Raw genomic sequence first — 22,050 nt, forward strand, 5'->3', positions numbered from 1 at the left:
CCAGGGTTTCCAGCACCTCTATAGGACAGCAGAACTGCCCCATAGTGTTTCCAAAGCTATAATCTTTAGCCACGTCTTTCTCCCTTAGATCAGCTGGTGAGTTCAAACCACCCACTTTCAGTTAGCAGCTGAGCACTTAACTACTGCGCCACCAGGTCTGCTTGATCCTAATTACAAAAACCAAACCCATTACTGTCTAATTGATTCTGACAGTAATAGGACAGAGTAGAGCTGCCCCATAGGGTTTCCAAGGAGCTGATGGTAGATTCAAACTGCTGACCTTTTGGTTAGCAGCTGAGCTCTTAACCACTGTGCCACCAAGGCTCTGTGGAGTCTAATTAATACCCAGCAATTTGCTTCAGGAAACCCTGGTGGCATAGTGGTTACGAGTTCGGCTGCTAACCAAAAGGTCGGCAATTTGAATCCACCAGGTGCTCCTTGGAAACCCTATGGGGCAGTTCTACTCTGTCCTATGGGGTCTCTCTGAGTCGGAATCAACTTGACGGCAGCTGGTTTGGTTTGGTTTGGTTTGAATTTGCTTCACTCTCCTTAAGCGTTGACTAGAAAGAGGCAGTATTGCTGCAAATGTTACCAAAGCCATTCACCTGAGGTTGACTATTACAGGAGGACTAGGGTGCCATCTGCAGTCTGAGGAGGAAATTTCTCATAGATTGCAAAAGAGATCTACAGATTTGTAAACAGTTTCACTGAAGTATCTAGTAAATGTTGCTTCAAAAACAATCTCCAGAATTTTCTGATTTGCATCATAGAAAATATCGTTTAAGGCCCAGGCACGAGGTTCCTTTTGCATGAGGGTCTCCCGAAATAGCAAATCACCGTGGTGGGGGACAGGTGGGGGAGGGGGGACAACAGGAAAGGTTTCTGCTCGAAGCAAGCAGGGACTAGTCCACAGAGAAACGGATGCTAAACCTTGCAAACCACGTTTGAGAAATCAGCGCAGCTCTGCTTGAACCTGGAAAACTAAAGAGGCACTTCCTGATTTGGGCTGAAGGACTCGGTCTGCCTCTGACTAAGCCGGCTCCTGCTTGCTCCTAAGGTGGGAGGCGTAGGCCGGCTGCTTTGTGCACGCAGCTCCAATGCAAAGCCGGGAACTGAGCGCAGCTATTTCGGGTGAGCGGCGCGCTGAACAGTAATCCGCAGTCCACGCACGAGCCCAGGAAGTACAAATAGGGCGTTCATCAGAGAAAACACTCCCCACGCAGAGGCTGTGGGGAACATGATTCAGAGCTGCTGGAATCAACCTCTTCACTGCGAGGTGGCAGGGAGGGGAGCGGAGGAAACGCGCCTTGGAGCCGCCTCCTGGGTGCAGCTGGGCGCAGGGCCAGGGGCGAGTCGAGGGGGAGGCTGCGGAAGGGAACAACCCAAATTCTCCCTCTGCCATGGCGACCCCACCGAGGGCGCGTGGGTCAGGGTGACACTGTACCGTACACGCTGCCTGCCAGGTGCATCGCAGCCATCCCGCGTGGGTCACCTCCTTACCGGGAGACGAGGTTGCTCCAGCTGTCACGGAGCCTGTAAAACAAACTCATCTACAGAACTTCGCAAGGAAGTTCAGTTTCCCTAATCTGGGCTACATTTTTAATTTGCCGAACAAATTTTAAGGTGATGGTGGCATGAGGACAAGAGGGAGAGTGAACTTGGAGGCTGGATGCTTAAGAAGAAAACCTGACCATGGAGTGAGGGGAGGGAGGGGAAGGTTATGACCTAATCTGAGCTAGCAGGTAAACAAAGGGGCTGGGCAGGTGAAACCCTTAGACTCCACAGATCACTATACCATAGAAAACCAAAAACCGAACCATTGCCAACTCACAGCGACCCTGTAGGACACAGAAGAACTGCCCCATAGGGTTTCCAAGGAGCGGCTGGTGGATTCAAACTGCCAACCATTGGTTAGCAGCTGAGCTCTTAACCACTGCGTCACCAGGGAACCGTGAAATCTTCCTTCTCCACTCACCCATGAAGGGCCCTAACTGAGTACCTGTGTCTGGTGCCGAACACCAGACAATAAGGAGAACTCAGAGAGACCGCACTATATGGTTGTCCTTGCTTTGTCAGCTGCCGTCTAGTCAGCCCCCTGCCCCCGCTCATAGCGACCCCATGCACAATCTAACTAATCTAACTTAGACACTGTCCGGTCCTGCGCCATTCCCATGATTGGTTGGTGATGGGACCATTTGGGATCTATAGTTGTCATTGGCTGATTTTCAGAAGTACATCACCAGGCCTTTATTCCAAGGTACCTCTGGGTAGATCTGAACCTCTAACCTTTGGTTAGCAGCCAAGAGTGTTAGCCATTTGCACTACTTAGATGTCAACTCACCAGGAAGATATAACAATACTAAATGTGTAGGAATGTAAAAATAGATAAAGCAAATCCTGAAGAAATAAACAAATTCCCAATGACAGCTGGGAACATCAACACTTCTCTCTCAGTAGTCAATAGAACTAATAGAAAATTAACAGGGATATAAAAGAATTGAACACCACCATCAACCAACTGAATCTAATTGACACTTATAGGACAGCCTACCCAATACTAGTAGAATACATATTATTTTCAATTACACGTGGAAAATTCACCAAGAAATACTATATCCTAAGTTGTAAAACAAGCCTAAGCAAATGTAAGAGTTAAAATCATTCAAAGTATGTTCTATAATCATAAGGAAATTAAACCAGACATCAATAACATAAATGTAATAGGAAAATCTCCCAACACTTGGAAATTAAACAACATACTTCTGAATAAGCCATAGGTCAAAGTAAGTCTCAAGGGAAATTAGAAAATACTTTGAACTGAAGGAAAGTTAAAATGCAACATATCAAAATTTGGGATGTAGGTAAAGTAGTGCTTAGAGGGAAATTGAGAGGACTGAATGCTTATATTAGAAAAGAAGAAAAATCTCATATGAATAATCTAAGCTTCCACCTTAAGAAACAAGGAGAAAAAAAGAACAAAATAAACCCCAAATGAGAACAGAAAAGGAAATAATAAAGATATGAGCAAAAGTCTATAAAATTGAAAACAGAAAAATAATAAAGAAATACAAAAGCTGGTTCTTTGAAAAGATAAATATTATTGATAAACTTCTGAATACAAAGTCCAAAAATAGACACGGAAAGTATAGCCAATTAATGTTGAAAAGTGTGCAAAAGTAATTCAGTGGAGAAATGGTAGTCTTTTTAAACAAATGATGTCGGAACAATTGGACACTCAATCAACAATTAATAGACAATTCTCCTCTTGCATCATATGCAAAATAATGAACCTGATCCTATACCTCTCGTTATTCAAAAATTAAATAAAAACATATCACAGATCTGAATGTAATAAGTAAAACCATAAAACTTTTAGGGGAAAATTTTAGTGATATAAAGTTCATCAAAGAGTTTTTAAGCATGATGCTTAAAAAGCACATCCCATAAAAAATCAATAAATCAAACCTTTTAATTAATCATCAAAATTAAAAACTTTCACTCTGTGAAAGACAGTGTTAAGAGAATGGAAAGACAAACCACTGACTGGGAGAAAACATTTGCGAACCACATATCCAACAAAGGACTTGTAACCAAACTAGACACAGACCTTTCAAAGCGCAAAGCACAAGAAAACAAACAACCCAGTTAAAAAAATGAGCAAACAGGACCACATAAACCAGAGACTTCATCAGCCTGAGACCAGAAGAACTAGATGGTGCCCGGCTACCACCAATGACCGCCCCGACAGGGAACACAACAGAGAGTCCTGGATGGAGCAGGAGAAAGGTGGGGTACAGAACTCAAATTCTAGTAAGAAGACCATAGTTAATGGTCTGACTGAGACTGGAGGAACCCTGGAAAGCATGGCCCCTGGATTCTCTATCAGCCCAGAACTAAAACCATTTCCAAGGCCAACTCTTCAGACAGGGATTGGACTGGACTGTGGGACATAAAATGATACTTGTGAGGAGTGTGCCTCTTAGCTCAAGTAGCTACAAGATACTAAACGGGCAGCTTCTGTCCGGAGGTGAGATGGGAAGGCAGAGAGGGTTAGGAGCTGGTTGAATGGACAGGGGGAATCAGGGGTGGAAAGGAGAAGTGTGCTGTCACAGTATGGGAAGAGCAATTAGAGTCATATAACAATGTATGTATAAATTTTTGTATGGGAAAAAATGAAATTTTAAAAAAGAATGAAAAAATAAGTAAGACAATTAGGTTATAGATGGATTTCTAAAAAAAATATATGGATAGAAGTGTGTTAGCACCTGCATGTCCTTAAAAAAACATTTATGAACCTTTTTATATAATAGCAACTGATAGAACGGTACAATAAAAGTCTAAACTACTTTCACAAAAAGCAACATATTCTTAAACTAGTTGAGTTATAAAGTGTTTCTAAAGAAAAAAGAAGAGCAAACACGTGAACAGACACTGCGCCAAATAAACACATAAAAGAAAAGCACATGAATACACATCGCTGACATCAAGGAAATGCAAGTTAAAACCACGATTAGACACCACTACAAATGAGTTATAAGGAGCCCTGGTGGCACAGTGGTTAGTGCTTTCAGCTGCTAGCTGAAAGGTCAGCAGTTCGAACCCACCAGCTGCTCCATGGGCGAAAGACATGGCAGTCTGCTTCCATAAAGATTTACAGCCTTGGAAACCCTATCGGGCAGTTCTACTCTGTGCTACAGGGTAGCTATGACCTGGAATCGACTTGACAGAAATCGGTTGGACGCATGAGTTAAGGAGCCCTGGTGGCACAATACGGAAACCCTGGTGGCGTAGTGGTTAAGAGCTATGGCTGCTAACCAAAAGGTCAGTAGTTTGAATTCACCAGGTGCTCCTAGGAAACTCTATGGGGCAGTGCTACTCTGTCTTATAGGGTCACTATGAGTCGGAATCGACTCGATGGCAACAGGTTTGGTTGTTTTGGTTTTTGTTTTTTTTTTTTGGTGGCACAATGGTAAAAGCGCTCAGCTACTAACCAAAAGGTGGGCAGTTCGAACTCACTAGCAGTTCCGGGGGAGAAAAGACCCAGCGATGTGCTCCTGTAGAGATTATAGCCTATGAAACCTTACGGGGCAGTTTTACTCTGTTCTATAGGGTCGCTACCGAACAGAATTGACTCAACGACACACAACACACACCCACACACACACAAGTTAGGGGCAACTCAACAGCAGCTCACAACAACCACCACAACATACTTACTAGAATAGCTGAGAGAAAATTACTGACAATATCAAACGCTGGCAAGGATGGGGACAATTAGAGCTCTCATGCATTGCTAGTGGAAGGCAAAATGGCGGTCACCGTGCAAAGCAGCTTGGCAGTTTCTAACAAAGTTACACACACACGCTTACCATATGACCCAGCAATCCTACTCCTGGGTATTCGCCCTAAAGAAATGAAAACTTATGCTCACACAAAAACCCAAACATGAATGTTTATTCTCCACTCATAATCACCACAAATTGGACCGACATCACCAAAAAACAACCCAAATGTCCTTTATCAGGTGAAGAGATAAGCAAACCCTGGTAGTCTATAAAATGTAATCCCAGTCAGCAACAAAAAGAACAATCAACTGATAACACAACACCGTGGAGGAATGTCAGATGCATTGCACTCAGTGAAAGAAGACCATTCCAAAAGGTTTGGTTCTGTGAGCTCCCATTTACACAACCGTCTGGAAAAGACGAAACCTTAATTATGGGAAACGTTCAGTGGTTGTCAGGGTTTAGGGGTAAGGTGAGGGTATTACACAAAAGAATAGCCTGGGAGAGTTTTGGGGGGTGACGTAACTGTTCTGGTGGTTCAGTGGTTAAGAGCTACAGCTGCTAACTAACAGACTGGTGGTTTGAATCCACCATCAGCTCCTTGGAAACCCCGTGGGTCAGCTCTACTCTGTCGTATAGGGTCGCTATGTGTCGGAATCGACTCGAAGGCAATGGGTTTGGTTGGTTAACTGTTCCGTATGTTGATTTTAGTGATGGTTACACAAACCTATCCATACGTTACAGTTCACAGAACTGAACATAAAAAAGGTCTATTTCACTGTAAGTTAATTTAAAAATAAAACTTAAACAAAAACTGCTTCCAGACTAACAGATACAAAAAGCACAGGATTTGAATGATGGGATTTACGGAATCATATCATCTTCTTTGTACTTTCCTATATATATCAAGAAGACCCTGGGTGACACAAACGGTTAATACACATGGCTGCTAATGAGAGATCGGGGGTTCAAGTCCACCCAGAGGCCCCTCAGAAGAAAGGCTGGTGATCTACTTCGGAAAAATCAGCCACTGAAAATCCTATAGAGCACAGTTCTACTCTGACACACACAGGGTCACCATGAATTGGAGTCGATAGCATCTGGCTTTATTTATATCAAATTGTATCTAACAAATAAAAATTTATGATAAATACGTTTGCTACATAGAAAGAAGCAGCTTAAAGTAGCTATCACATGAAGGTGTTTAATATCTCTCAGTAACCTCAGGAGAAACTAGGCCTAACGATTTTCTTGTTCCTATCCTATCCAAAACCAAAAAGCCAACCCGCTGCCATCAAGTCAATTCTGACTCATGGCGGCCTCATAAGGCTTCCAAGGCTGTAAATCTCCACAGAAGCAGACTGCCACGTCTTTCTCCCACGGAATCACTGGTGGTTTCAAACCGATGACCTTTTTGGTCGAGCACGGCAAAAGAACCCTTTACATCATCATCAAAGGTGGGACAGAGGTGACCGAAATCAAACCTCGACTGGTGCCTCCTGTCCCGAGCACTGTGCTGGTCACGTTCATATATTATCCTATTTTGTCCCCATTTCAGCTGTCGGTAAGATAATCAAGAACATTGTAATAACTAGAACTTTTTCTTGAGTACTCTGTATCACACTCATCCTCCACAAACTATATTTTAATCAAGTCTACATTGAAGCTTAAATCACTAAGGAAAAAGAAACTTACCTTCTATTTTCCTTGGTATTTCAAATAAGACTTGGAATTCAACCCTCTCCCACCTCCCATCTATTACATAACTATAATCTCAGTTCAGTGTTTAAGGGTTAAAAAATATGTGTTTTATTCATCTCTGCTTATCTTGTGTTTAACCATGCCTGACAAACGGTAAACCCTCAGTATATGTATAATGAATAGATGGATGGATGGACGGATGGATGAGTGGACGGGTGGACGGATGGAAAGATAGACGGAGGAAGGGAGGAAGGAAGGACGGAAGGAGCAGATCAATTATTTACGTGTATATATATATATTTCCTATAAATTATTTCCAGTCTATAACTCCTGTTTAGAAGAACTACAAAATAGAAATGATCTAAGGTATGCAAAGCTTAAAAATTTATTAGCAGCTTGTGCAGTAACTATTCGTTTAATGCTTCTGGGGGGGCAATACTAGCAACAAATTAATAAAAGCTTAATTTTTATACAAATAGTTTTATTACAAATTTGAATTCTTAAGAAATACACATTTAAACAGATTACATAAAAAGGCCTTAGTAGTCTTTAAAACGTTTTGGATAATTTAAGTGAAATGTCATTTCAGGCACGGCGGTCCAACTCCGCCCTCTTGCAATCCATCCCCCCTTCCCCTGCTGAAGTCTGTGAATACAGCTCATGAGAAACCAAGGAAGTGGCCTGAACATGCTTACATGTAAAAATACTGACATTCTGATTCAACAGAGCTGTTTCTCACACCAGAATGAGGCTGCAGTATGAGGAATACGAATCAAAGGAAGGCCTTTTAAGGTGGTCGCTTTTTAAGTCAAGTCATTCAGTTTGTGATTAGTGTTTAAAACCCTGAAAATATTTAATACAGAATAAAAACATTAAGTTCAAAGTACATGTTGCACTATACTAGACACCATATTCATGAACCTGGGTTTGGTTTGGGCAATCCACAATTCTGGGTTTGGAAGTGAACAATGAAAACTGATGTTTCCACTCAATACGCTGGTGTTGAACAGCCTGTGTGAAAAGGACACAGCACAATCCGGAAGGAAGAAGACTATGGAAGCTTTACTTTAACAGTGGAAGTTAAGCTAAAACTTGATTTGCCTAATTGCTGACATCTATATAAATTACTAAAATATATATATATTTAATTTTCTGACTAGGTTTGGACCATCTTTATTCCACAGGGAAGTTGTGATTTCTGCAAAAGCAGCTGCATAGTACCACACAGAGCAGAAAGACGTGAATTTATATTTGGGGTTTGCAAGATACAGCTACTGAGTCTGTAATTCCATGTGGAGGTTCAAAAACTGTTTTTACATTACTATTATTTGTACAGGAACAATATACAGACCTAGGGACCTGAATTTTGAAACAGCTAGACAGTGATATAAACGAACATTTATATCTGGAGGGGGGATTCATCTATTATAATACAAGAATGAAAAATGGGGGTCAACAGTATCCAAGGCACTGCATACCTCCTAGCACCCTTTGGTTTTGGATAAACTCTCACTTTACACATCCGGGCATTGTATGGTAGAGCATGTTTACGTTTTATTTCATCAGAAGTGCCATTTGGTAAGTCAACGTTTAAAGCTTCTCATTGTCTTTGTTTCTCCTTCAGCAAGTAGAGGGCCGGTAAGCAGGGTGTGTTAGTTACGCGAATTCCTATAAAGGCACTTTACTGTTTTCATATTGGACAGTGAGGTACACAGGATATATTTCTAGGGTTCGTTGCTGTTAAAAAAAAAAAAAAAAGGAATAGCACCATATTGTGACATTAGCTGAGAGCCAGACTTCATTATGTTCTTCTCATACAAACTTGGCAGCGGCTGACGTGGGTGCGGAGTTCCCCTGCCTTCAAGGTTGATGGAGTAGGCTTCCTAAAATCCAACAAGGAAACAGACATTAGCCATCCTCGCTCCGTTCATCAGAGATGCAAAAGAGCTCCTCGGCCGTCCCTGTGGTTGTTGGGTGCCGTGAAGTCGATTTTGACTCCGCATCCTGCCCTCCTCAAGAACCTCTAAGGGGTTTAGGACCCCAAATTCTTCCCTGATCCTTGAAATCCTACATTATTTGGACTGTTGGAAAGGTGAAGTCTGAACTGAAATAGGTACTAATGAAATCTGATGAAAGTTAAAGCGTCCATATAACAAGAGCACCTTGCCCTAAAACCGAGGCTGCTTGTTTTAGCTGCAAATTCTAGTACCCCCAAATTGAGGCATGGGATCTGATTTAAATTAATGGAATCTTACCTAATTTTATTTAGGAAGGTATTTTTGTTCATGCTCCAGGTTGAAAAACAAAACAAAACAAAACCCATTATAACTATTAACCCCATAACAGGAGCCTCCAGCAGCTGCGACATCAATGGAGCGAGCATGCTTGTCTCACCAGCCAATGGGTAAATTCTCTCTGTAGAGTGGATGTCAAGCTCGAAGTAGCCTAAAAAGGCTCACACAAGCTACCAATTAGGCAAGGTGGCACTTTTTTTTTTTTGATATTTTAAGAATTATGAAGAGTGAATATATTACTTCACCTTCTATGGTCTAAGCTGGAAAGAAACAGGATCTTAGCAAAGTTCTACATAATTCTCTCAGAAAAGGTAAAGACAGCAAGGCTTATCTCCAGGGTGAGAAGCATTTATTTCGGGAATGAACAGTAAGTAATTGTTCAAGATCCATCAGCCCCCTGCGCCTGTTCCCGCCGTGGCTGCAGCTGGTATCAAATAAAGGACAGAGGATCCATTATGTGCTTCTGTCCGTGAGGGACTCGGCCAGCCTCCACATTAATTTCAACAAGGTTATCAGCCACTTGGGACAGTTGCTTTAAAGGTGAAATTTGGGTAATGGGGGAGGGGAGAGGTTTTCCCCATCAATTTCAGCTTCATGTGTGCTGAAATTAATTATTTGCAAGTTCTAAAACAAGTTTACTCAGAACTCACACGTGCATTACATGCACACACGTTAAATTCAGCGGATGCTACGGATGCTATGAAAATGAGCTCCGCTCACTTTCCTCAACTCTATTATTAAATGCACAATATCTGAAACATGCTCTGTTTGGAGGTTTTTTTACTTGCTTCCAGTAAAATTTTAGTGGCTCCACCTAGAAAAATGAAAGAGCACTTTTCCTCCCCACGATTCTCCAGTAAATGGAAACATTAATCCCACCACCTAATGTTTGCCTTTAAACGTCGTTGTGGTTACCTGTCCACGTGGGAGAGAATCAAATCCTTATTACTTTAAGTGGGGCAAGTATCCATAGTTATTATTTTATACTCATTTTTTAAGACTTTGTGCTGGAAGGTGTGATCATGGCTAATTGAAAAGACAAGCAGCAAAGCAGAGAGGATCATTCCAACTTACTTGAACATCTCGCTTCTCTCTATAGTGGCAAGCCAGAAGCTGTAAGCATTTGCGTAGTAATTACAGGTTCCACGGCCGTGGCACTCAATGAATGGCGCACTTCTAAATTCTTCCAGACAGGAGCCGGGTGATGCGAGGGCTTGGCCAGAACCTTCGGCACCAGCGCTGGTGTGCTGGGGAACAAATGCGAGCAGTGAGTCGGAACATTCCCTCCCGGAGCCCAGGAGATTTATTGTTCCTCAGGAAAGAGCCAGGGTGATCCTTTCTGGAAAGCGGGCACTCTCCAGCCTCATGGTTACCACGTAATCTAGCCTATGCACAAACACCCCTCCAAACACTTCCCAGATGGCCTCTGCAAGTCACTCCCTGCTTCCTGGGCTGGGGCACAGCCTCACTCTACGGAGCTCCCAGAAATCAGCTAATACCCCTCTCAAAATAGCAGATAACCAGTCCAGCTCTATTAGAATTTAAAGAAATGCTGACTTCACTATGTATTATTTTTGAAGATAAGTTATTATTTTGAACCTAAAATCCATTCTAACCTAGGATATGAGACAGTAGACAAAATTTGCAAATAAGGTTAGAACCAAGTGATGTGAAGTCAGATTTTATAAACAAAATCAAATTTTTAGATATATTAATTAGATGCTATCATGAATCCTATTCGAAGGTAAAGAATAACCACTCCCTCCCCCTTTCTTTTCTTCAAAAAAGGAGAAAATCTAAACAACACAAAGAGAAAAAAGAACACTACTATAACTAATTATTAAATTGCATTTTGATCTAACAGATTCAAGTAGGTCCTACCTGTCCTCAGAAAGCAAGAACTTAAAAATGAATGATCTATAAATTTGCACAAGACATTAGAAAACATCTCCATAACTATTTTTTCAGATACAAGAAACGTGAACTCTAGAATTTGGGGCTGAAAGGGACCTTTGAGGACATGGTTAACTCCCTCAGTTGCCCCATGAAAAAGCGAGGATCCCAGGACATTCAAGATCTGCCCATGATCACAGTCTAAAGGCAAAGCTGAGGTAAGAACAGGGGTCTACAGACTTCTAGAACAAAGCCTTCTCTTTTTCACCACAAATCCCCTTAAAGACTAAGAAGACGCGATGGGTAACATTGAACACTCAAGTTCTCGCTTGGCCTCCAGGCCAGAATGCCGGCTCTCATTTTGCGGACACGTTTAGCTTCCTTAGATCTGAAGTGAGTTAAGATCAATATCCAAGGAAGTCTGATGCCTAGGGAGCATGATATAGAACTTTTACACAGCTTTGATCGTCATCACTGCTTTTTCTAAACTAAGTCATATCGTGAAATACTCAGACTTCTGTTTTCTTGTAGTGAAGGGAAGTGAGTTGAGAATTTTACATGGGGGTGGGAATAAGACGGAAGCCTATTGGGTCAAGTTCTAATCTTTGACAAACTCAGCAAAACTTCACGTTGGCAAGAGACACCCCATAAGGATTCTTCTTCTTTGAAAAACCCCCTTTTGTGGGTTAATCAACACATTCCAGATGACGATCTGTTAGTGGGGGCAGCTCAAGGGCATCACTCATTAACTGCAAGAGAATGGATTAACAGCCTTGTTGTCCCTCATCAAGAGAACTGGTCGAATTACTGTTTGCTCACACACGATCCTTGATGCAGTGTCAGACGTTGGGGGGACTGAGGGATGATGTGGGATTTCTTATGCCCTGAATTCATCAGGTTAGGAATTAGCTCATCTTTCCCTGTCAGCTTTCTCTCCCTTATTAAGGATAAGACTGGGGGCATCCTAAACTGAAACCAAGGATTGACTGGCTACAGCAGCATTTACAGCTCCCACTCTGTGTAAATTACCTTAGGATAATCAGGTAAAAGTACAAAATCTATATCTTGGAATAGCCTTACTCCACTCCTCCAGCCCATATTTTTGAGGCTTCCCCACAATTGTGTTAATTTATCTTAGAATCTGCGAAGGAGTCAAAAGAAATGCTAACAGCTGAGTAGACCTCCCGGAGAAAACCAGAAGAAATATAGACAACTTAGAAAAGTAAAGCTAAAGGCTCTCTTACTCAGCAAGCTGTAAACTGCATCTGCCCCATGCTCTCATTAAAAAGTATATGTGGAAAACTCTTGTTTCTGGTTTATAAATGATTATTTGCTCTGTCCTCAGGGGCCCCTCATAAAAAAAGCATCATGTCTTGGAGGCTATCTGATCTTAGTTGTCATCTGAATGAGAGACATGTCATGTATTAACATGATTCTTTACACATTCCCCAGCTATTCTTTTAGCTACAGTGATACGATCACTTCATTTTTCAAACAAATGTATCTCTGGAACAGTGATAAATGGAGATGTGCGTGCAGTTCTGCTTTGGAAGACCATCCCTGACGGCCCATCTCTTGGCCATCTGAAACAGGGCCGAAAACCACACAAGAAGCGAGACTTCTGACTGAGAAACTGTTCCTGATACTCTAAGAAGGTAAGGTGCTACCTGTAAGAAGGCCCACTCTGTTCTCTACAACATCATTATTTTGATGTGCTCTTGATTTGGAGAAATTACAGGCAATCATTGTTTAAGGTCTTTGTATGACACCAGGACGAAATGCTCTCCCATGATTCTTTAAACCTTGGCACAGTGGGAATTTCTGTCATTTTGACACACATTCCATTCAGCAGTTCTTATGATTATGGAGTCAAAACATCCAATCTGCCTTCAACTGTATGTTTTATATCATTGTTAGTGTCTTCATCTCTCAATACCGTATTTCCAACTTTTCTGGCTTTCTTGAGAAAGTCATCACAATGCAGCATTTGCAATTACTACTCCAACTTGCTATGTTTTGTTTCTGCAAATTCTTGGGACCTGTAAAGAGCCTAACTGCAGCATAATCAACTCAGAAAAACCTATGGTCAAACCTGAATACCTACTCAAGTATTTTAATAATTATTTTCCCAGCAACTTCTTTGACGCTTGGAATGATTCACAGCAGCAGAAAAAAGTTATGAGGCCACTTTCCCCGTCAATCAGATAGTATGGACTAATGCTCATTTAGGGATCAAACTGTACAGCCTGACCATGCCTGTGGGTGGGAAGATGATACCAGGCTGACAAAGGTGGTACAGAAGGTATTTGTGTAGAATCATTTACTAGGAATTGACAAATTCCAGTATAACCCTAATCTTATAAGCTCAGAGGTTTTTATACATTTAATCAACACTTGAAACTGAGGCAATAAAATAAAATAATAAGCTACAATAGACTGAATTGTGCTCCCCCCAAAACGTGTCAATTTGTCTAGGCCATGATTCCCAGTATCATGTGGCTGTCCACCATTTTGTGATCTGATGTGATTATCCTATGTGTTGTAAATCCTAACCTCCAAATGATGTTATTGAGGCAGGATTAGAGGCAGTTATGTTGATAAGGCAAGACTCAATCTACAGGATTAGGTTGTATCTTGAGTCGATATCTTTTGAGATATAAAAGAGAGAATTGAGCAAAGAGGAGAGGGACCTCATGCCACCAAGAAGCCACCAAGAAAGAAGCCGGGAGTGAAGTGTGTCCTTTGGACCTGGGGTCCCAGTGCTGAGAAGCTCCTAGACCAGGGGAAGATTGATGACAAGGACCTTCCCCCAGAGCCAACAGAGACAGAAAGCCTTCCCAGGGAGCTGGCTCCCTGAATTTACACTTCTAGCCTCCTAGCCTGTGAGAGAATAAATTTCTGTTTGTTAAAGCCATCCACTTGTGGTATTTCTGTTATAGCAGCACTAGATGACTTAGACAGAATCTCAATAAGTACTGTGCTTTTGGGGGGAAGGGAGCATCTGGGAGGTCTGACATCTGGGATAGATGGCTGATGGGCGAGCAGCCCTCACCCCACTGATGGGCATAGAAAACTCAGGCTCCCAGTGACTGGCCCAGGAAGACTTTGTAGAAGGGTTGTGTCCTTGCCTCCAGGAGACAGTACTCCTTTGGCTGATTCTCAGGTGTTTTCTTCCTAATTCAAATTTTCTGCTTTCCAGCTTGTGTGTTTTAGTAAACTGTGCGCCTCCCACACGCAAGCTCTTTTCCTCTTTTCCCTGAAAGAAGCGTGACTGCCAGAAAAGTTCATCATGTTGCTGGTGCTGGGCCCGGATCTCTGGAGCATCTGCTGGAGGACAGTGGAGGCTCCAGGCCTGTGTTTCTAGGAAGATACTCATCCCATCTACTTTAGTATTAGAGCAGTAATTCCCAAAGCAAGAAGAGGGCCACTGGCTGGGTGCTGGAAACCACTGCTGTGGCCAAGCGGAGCAGACCAGGCTCCTCCTCGGTAAGCTTTGGAAGGGGGATGGTCCAAGTGAGGGAGGAGAGCTGGGCAGCAGGATCAGAGAACTGGAGAGGATCAGCAGCACGCTGAGAGAGAAAAGAATGGGGCTTTTGTGAGAGGGGTCTTTCCTGGAAAGATGCAGTTTTCCACAGCACTTACCATGACAAAGGAATAGCCAATCCAAAGGGAAGACCATCCGCTGGGGCACTGCGGAATCTGGATGGTCTGGCTGTGCACGGCCATGACCATGGCAGGTGCTTCACACACGGCACACCTGGAAGGACAGCAGAGCAGGTAAGAGAAGGCATGGGGTGAAGGTGTATTTACTCCCGGTTTCCCCGTTATTTTCACTCAGTCCCTTCTGGGCAGCCTTCTGATTCTACTGCTTGTTTATGAAGTGGATAATGCTGTGCCCATTGCTGACACTTCAAGCCTTAGCACCTTCTTGTTGGTTTTATTAGCTCTTCTCAGCACTAAAACATTGAATTCCACTTGTTCTTTAACCATCTGCTTTGTACGAGGAAAAAAATCAAAGGGCAAAGTTACAACAGTGGTTATCCCTTGGAAGAGCTGAGGGGACGTGACTTTTGTTTTCTCCTTTCTGCATGTGGAGCCCTGGTGGTGCAGTGGTTAAGTATTTGGCTGCTGACCTTTGGAATCCACCAGCTGCTCCTTAGAAACCCTGTGGGGCAGTTCTGCTCTGTCCTGTAGGGTCACTATGAGTCGGAACAGACTCCATGGCAATGGGTTTCTTTCTGCATTTCAGTGATTTCCAATTTTTCCACAGTGAGTACATCCATATTTGAACATTCACAATTAATATTTCAGAAGTGAGTTACTGAAATTCAAATGCTACCACTTCTGAAATGGAACAGTTTCTTTGAAGCTATTAAGACTATTTAATATAAGAAACAAATTTAGTAAATCAGGGTAAGCCCAATAATGCATGCTTATGCTTTGCACTTTAAGCTGAATGCACATCTGAGGAAGCTTACTCTAGACCCTCACCCAACAGACCAGTGAAAAAACCCTATCCCCAGGCCTCCGTTGTTCAAGGCTGGCAGCTGGCAGCAGGGCCTCCATAGCTGAAGGAACTCTCGAAGAACACTGCCCGAAGGACAGGAGACTTCCCAAGTGCGGCTCGCTCAAGTTCAGCTGCTGGAACTGCACCCAAGAATAAATTAAAACCACAGTGTTCTGACTAAAAGCTGATCAATTAAGGGAACCCTTGGTGGTGGGATAATGTTTTGTTAAAATAATTAAACACCAGCAGTACAGTAATCACATTCAAGTCACAGAATGAACAGAGTGTTAACAATGCTGATAAGTGAATATAAATGGTGTTAATAATTACACCTAGTTATGCTGGAACATTTGCATGAAAATGGACAAAGAGTAGGAGGGTCTAAATTAGGCATTTAGTTTTCCAGGGACGTGTGTGTGTGTGTGTGTGTGTGTGTGTGTGTGTGTGTGTGTGTGTGTGTGTGTGTGTGTGTTGTGCAATTTTCTATTTTATTCACATAAATGCAGATGAATTAAAAGGTTCAGTTAAACAACAGTTACTGAAGTTGGCCTTATGCATCTGCCACCATCTGTCAGCCTTACACAGGAACCAGAAATACAACGTGGAGGACAGCACTTTATTTTTGTCAGGCTCCCTGTGTGACAGGGGGACAGAAGTGGATAAAGAGAGGGTGTTCCTGACCCCCATCAGATGGGGAGCTAGGGAACACAAAGCAGCAGATTTAAAGAGCTGTACAGTCCCTGGTGGCACAGTGGTTAAGAGTTCGGCTGCTAACCAAAAGGTCAGTAGTTTGAATCCACCAGCTGCTCCTTAGAAACCCTATGGGGCAGTTCTACTCTGTGCTATAGGATTACTATGAGTCGGAATCGACTCAACGGCAATGAGTTTGGTTTGGTTTGTTTCATGGCCCCTTAAAATCCATATGATCCAATTCTCCACATTATTTACGAAGAAACTAACACCACAGTTAGTTCTGTCCAAGCCACAACTAGAACTCAGTACTCCATGCTCTCAAACCAGTGCTCCTTCCACTACAGCAATGAAACAATCATTAGATTTAGGATGACTCTGGTCTGCAGAGTGCTAGGAACTGTTTAGAAAATTCTGCCCAAAACTCAGGATAAAAGCAGAAAAGGTAGCAACTTTTCTGCTAAAATGAAGGATTTTACGTTAACAACTGTCTCTATAAATAAACTTTAGAACCTCCCCAAAGGGAGGACCTCAAAGAGTACCTGTAAGCCCTGAGAAGTTGCTGGAAACTGGGAAATTAAGGTAACCATGGAAACCTCATGCTCAGAGCCAAGGAGAAAGGGGCAGCACCATTACAAAAGGGAATGAGAGATATGGCAGCGAGGTTAAAGCACATGACTTGTAAGTGTCCTCCATGCTGAGTTTCTACGGGTCTAGCAACAAAACGGTATAAAAACCCGGAAATGTAAAGTGCTGAGACACCTCAACAGTTAAGGTTCCTGTTTATGCCTCTAGAACCAGAGGGGTCTTAGTGAAAGTGACGTGTCCACAGAGAAAACATATCTAAGACACTAGGCTTCTCATGGTCGTGTGCTTGGAATATTTCAAAAGCATACCAGAGGCTCCTTCATTTTCAACCAAATCCAGATCAAATGTCAATGTTAGTAAGAAACTAAAGAGGAAACAGGTATAAATGAATATTCACCTTCTACCTTATTGTCCGAGGGAAGCTAAACAAAAACACAAAGCTTGTTAGTTTTCCTTCTAGGACACCAGGCATGGTTCTGAGCAAGAAAAGTCTCAAAATAGAAGAATTGGTGGGGTCTGAGGGCCATGCTGTAAAGTTCTATGATTTTTCCCATTTTATGACACATAAAATAAAATTTCTTAAAGCTCCAAGAAAAAAAAAAAATCAAAGAGAGCTGTCAGAAGACATTTTAAATGACTGTAAGGCAATCAAGCATACATGATTTTCCTCTCTTAGCCTTTCTGTTCCAGAGTCCTGTAGGGTACAGACCTCTTCCTGGAGTTGTGATCTGCCAGGACCTGGCCTTCACAAGTGCTCATTCCACGGGCACCATAACTGCCTGTGCGTCCCCCAAACCGGAAGTGGTCATCAGTGATCAGGCAGTCACGTGGATGACCACGAGTCGGCTGTCCCCATGCAGGGGTTCCTGTGGGGTGGCTCCGAGCACTCCCTTCCCTTTTCTCCCGACTGTTCGGCTCTTCCTAAACCAACAGTGCTACGTTTTTCTTCATAGTCAAAAGCTGTCTATCTCTTTACAGGAAATACAGGAAAGCTCAGCTGATGATCGCTTTCACCTGCCTGAGGCAAACTTTTCCTGACTCCTTACTCTTCCCATCCTTCATTATCTTAGTCTGTAAAAAGTAAAATTATAAAACAGCCTCTTAGTCAAATTAACTTGTTCATTTGCCACTTTGCTATTGCTGCTGAGTAGAACTAAGGAATCGGCTTTTGACTGGAAGAGGCAAAGACAGGACGATCATGCACTTTTTAGTCACAGTAATTTCAATTTCCCAGTTTACTTCCTACCAGGCGAACGGAGGTGGACCTGAAGGCAGACTGCAGACATGAACGTGGATAAGCACTGAATTTGGGAAGTCACTCAGTCTGCCACATGCATTCTCAACGGGGACAGTATCACCCCAGTGAAGCAAAGATTGTTTTCTCTGGGGGGGGAGGGGGTGGCAAAAAAAATAATATGCACAAATCTTTGTGTATGAGATAAATCTGTATAAATCTTATATATAAAGCACATAGATACATACCATACGTAAACAGATAGACAGTATATCAGTGGTATTATAATGTCTTGGGGATGATTAGGAAAAAACAATTTTCTAAAAAAGACTCCATGGGGAGACCAAAAAATTAACAGTGAATTTGAGGAATACTGGCCTAATTGATGCTTGCTGAAAATAAAGCAACATCCCTTTGCTTATAGGAAGAAATGCAACCACCGAGGTGAGTCACATCAAAATATGAATTCAGCTTCAAACATAGGCACTATGGGACCTTATAGGAAGGAGCGCTCAGATGCTAACCGAAAGGTCAGCAGTTTGAACCCATCAGCTACTCCGTGGGAGGATTACAGCCTTGGAAACCCCATGGGGCAGTTCTACTCTGTCCTATAGGGTCGTTATGAGTTGGAATCAACTCGACGGCAGTGGGTTTGGGTTTGGGTATCTCACCTTGCTTTTGCACTATGATATTTAAAGAGGATAACTGATTTTTATATCGAATGTTTTTCTGGCTGATTTCTGTTACAAAGAAGGGGTATCACATTTAATAAACTGAATGACAATAGCTTGACTATTCTGAGAAAAAACAAATCTCTGCCCAGACCACACGAGATTTTTCTTCAGTTGTACATTTGCCCCTAAAATTGCTGGACGTACCTGCTAATGAAGGGTCTGATGTTGTCCCCAGTGATGGGCGCCATAGACATGGGCATGGGCTCAGGAGTAGACAACCAGTAGGAATAGTCATTTCTGGACGCAAAATTGCACACGTTGTTGATATTGCAGAACAGAAAGGGCATTGTACTAAACTTGCGCAGGCAGCTGCCAGCCGTACCTAAAGCACAGCGAGAGAAGGCAATGTGCATTACTTTCTTTATGATTCACAACCTTCCTCTATTTAAAATGGATGGAGTTGGCTAATCACGAAAGGCATATATTCAACATAGCCGTTAAGATGGAAATCTGAAAAATTTAAATTCCTTCTGAGTAAATATACCAAACAGACTAGCGTCGCTGTAAACGAACGTTAAATGAAATTCAAAGACATCAAGGCGAAAGGGAAACTATAAGGGATTATGTGGAACATGTTTGATAAAAGCAAGCAAAACCAATTTATCAGTAGAGAGAAATTTTTTTCCTTGAACTGGATTCTGAAAGGAATTTAACATGTGGATCCTGTACAATGGTTATTAAACAATTGGACAATGTCTTTAACAATAGTTTTGCAGAAAATTCACAGATGTTCTTTATATAACTGCTGCTTCTAACCTCCGTAAAAGTTACAGGTGCCTAACATTTGGTGGAGGATATCTTCAGGGGACTAAGATAATGAGGACATTTCTGCCGCGCTAAACTAATGAACGGACAAAGCTTAGAGCATCAGAAACATTTTGGACAGGATAAAACGGACAGTTACAAAAAGAACAACAGTTAAGCTGCCCTATTTTAAGAATACCAACAGAAACTGTTTTGTGCGTACTCTAGTAATTTTGATTCTACTTGATGATTTGAAGAAGTTATCAAAAGTATTACTAATTTTAAAAATTTCAAAGATTCGGCCTTTACCTTTTCTTGGCTACATACATTAGTAGTATAGCAGCTGTTGGACTGATGATTCATTTACTAAGGAGGAGGGGAAACAGGGTCAAGCCTGTCCCGTCTTGCATTAACTATTGTCATAATGGTGCTCTACACTCCCTAAATGGCAGGACCAGAGACAAGTACAGTGTTAGACCAGAGTGATAAAACAGTCTTCACTGAGTCACCTCCAACGCATGGCAACCCTGTCTGTGTCACAGTAGAACTGTGCTTCACGGGGTTTTTAATGGCTGTGATCTTTCGGAAGTCAACTGCCAAGCCTTTCCTCTGAAGTGCCTCTGGGTGGTCTTGAACTGCCCAGTAGGCACTTGATAAATCTATGTTGAATGAATAAACGAAACCGCAGAAGACTCACCCAAGTCTTGGCCATGGGCCCGTTCATTCCCTTGCACATAGAGCAAAGAGTACCCATGGTAAAGAATTTTGGTCCCAGGAGGACATTGCGGGTCATCTATTGTTTGACTGTGCCTGGTCACAAGGAAGCCGTGATCAACAGATGGGGTGCCTGGGGGGCCCATGGATCCTGGCGGCCCATCAGCACCTGGTGGACCAGGAAACCCTCTTGGACCTGTAACACAGAAGACAAATTGGTTTCCCTAGCTATAAACAGATTCCCCCAAGAGGCTCCAAAACCTTTGTCTCAAAAAGTTTTTTAATATTTTGTGTTTCTACAAAGTATCCTACCTTTTCACATTACCACAAAGGAGAAAAAAAAACTCAGTCAAAGACAAGACTAATTAATAATTCAATAAGCCATCTCCTTCATGATACTTTATCTGTTCCTTTTTACATACCATCTCAAGGTATTTTTACAAGCACAGTGCTTGGTGTATAACAGATACTCAATAAATTTTGTTTTCAATGAATAAACCCATCAGTTTCTACCCCGACTCTGTCCATTCACTCATATGGAATGGTGAGGTTCCTCTAATGGAGGATTATCATAGAGTTACATTTTAAGGTGGTATCCCCTCCATCAGCAGCTAAGAAGCCTGTATATGGAAGCAGAAGAGTAAGGAAGTTCCGGGTGATTGGTCTGCTGGGCTGTGGTCTTTGTTCAATTAGTTGATGCCCCTGTTTCCTGGGTCAAATTCAGGATGATTTTATAACTTCCCCTTTAGCATTAGAGTCATTATGGGATATTGAAGTCCTGCTTTCTAAGGAAGGCAGATCCAGTTTACCCAGTTAGAGCGACCTTCTCAACTCTGGAATGATTATTTTTCAGTTCCACTTTCCCTTGTGTGTGACTGAAATAGAATTTCTGTAGCTGCAGCCTGCTTGCCTCAAAGGAAACCAACCGCACAAGGCCGTCACAATCGGCCTTCTTTCAACAACATCTGAAAAATGTAGGCTTTGATCAGCATTGGTCTCTTGACTCAGAAAAATATGACAACCCTTTAGCTCAGATATGACCCTCTTTCTTCTCAAAAGCAGACTTCTTTGGAAATCTTTCAAGTCATGTTTTCAGCTTCATTTTATAGCTGTTCACATGCTCGGTCCTATGGCTTCTAACTAAAAGAGAAAGTGTAATTAGGTTGGAAGGACACACCACCTACCTGGAGGCCCAAAAGGCCCCGGTTCTCCTTTCTGGCCAGGGGCACCATCAAACCCTGGAATACCTGGAGGTCCAGGCAAACCCACCAGTCCTGTCACACCTAAACCAAAGGAAAAAGAGCTCATGATGAGTCCTGGAGAGCAGCAGAATGCATCGTTTTCTTGCCTTTCGAAATGACTTCATCTTCTGGGGAAGCAAACATAAGGTCCTTCAGTGCAGATGAGAACGTTTTCCTGGACTGCCATGAATTGCTCCCTGCCAAGCCTACACACACATCACAGAGGCAGCTGTCAAGTTAACATTCACCTGGGTGTGTACTTGACCATCTAAATTCTGAGTTCTCCCAGGTTTCTTGGTGTTATTATTGGTATGGCTTAGCATGTTGTTTCGGAAAAGGCAGGCTATGGACGGGGGCGACATTTAGCACATTTTAGGTTTCTCAAGAGTTTCCCCCTTGGCCATATTCCACCATCTTAAATCATT

General features: G+C 42.4%; 1 protein-coding gene across 1 annotated transcript in view; it reads right to left on the minus strand.

Annotated features, from left to right (window-relative positions):
- Positions 1-8,451: 8,451 nt before the first annotated feature.
- The window catches only part of COL4A1 (collagen type IV alpha 1 chain), a 96,559-nt gene continuing 82,960 nt past the window's right edge, over positions 8,452-22,050 (minus strand). Inside the window, exons 47-52 of the mRNA XM_012557439.2 lie at positions 21,569-21,667; positions 20,368-20,580; positions 19,071-19,248; positions 14,816-14,930; positions 10,355-10,527; positions 8,452-8,869 (exon numbers count right to left, since the gene is read on the minus strand). Coding sequence (XP_012412893.1) covers positions 8,788-8,869; positions 10,355-10,527; positions 14,816-14,930; positions 19,071-19,248; positions 20,368-20,580; positions 21,569-21,667 — 860 coding nt within the window. The 3' untranslated portion in view covers positions 8,452-8,787. The remainder of the gene's footprint in view (positions 8,870-10,354; positions 10,528-14,815; positions 14,931-19,070; positions 19,249-20,367; positions 20,581-21,568; positions 21,668-22,050) is intronic.

This window comes from Trichechus manatus, unplaced genomic scaffold (genome assembly GCF_000243295.1).
Source record: "Trichechus manatus latirostris isolate Lorelei unplaced genomic scaffold, TriManLat1.0 scaffold00102, whole genome shotgun sequence".
Classification (NCBI taxonomy): Eukaryota; Metazoa; Chordata; class Mammalia; order Sirenia; family Trichechidae; genus Trichechus; species Trichechus manatus.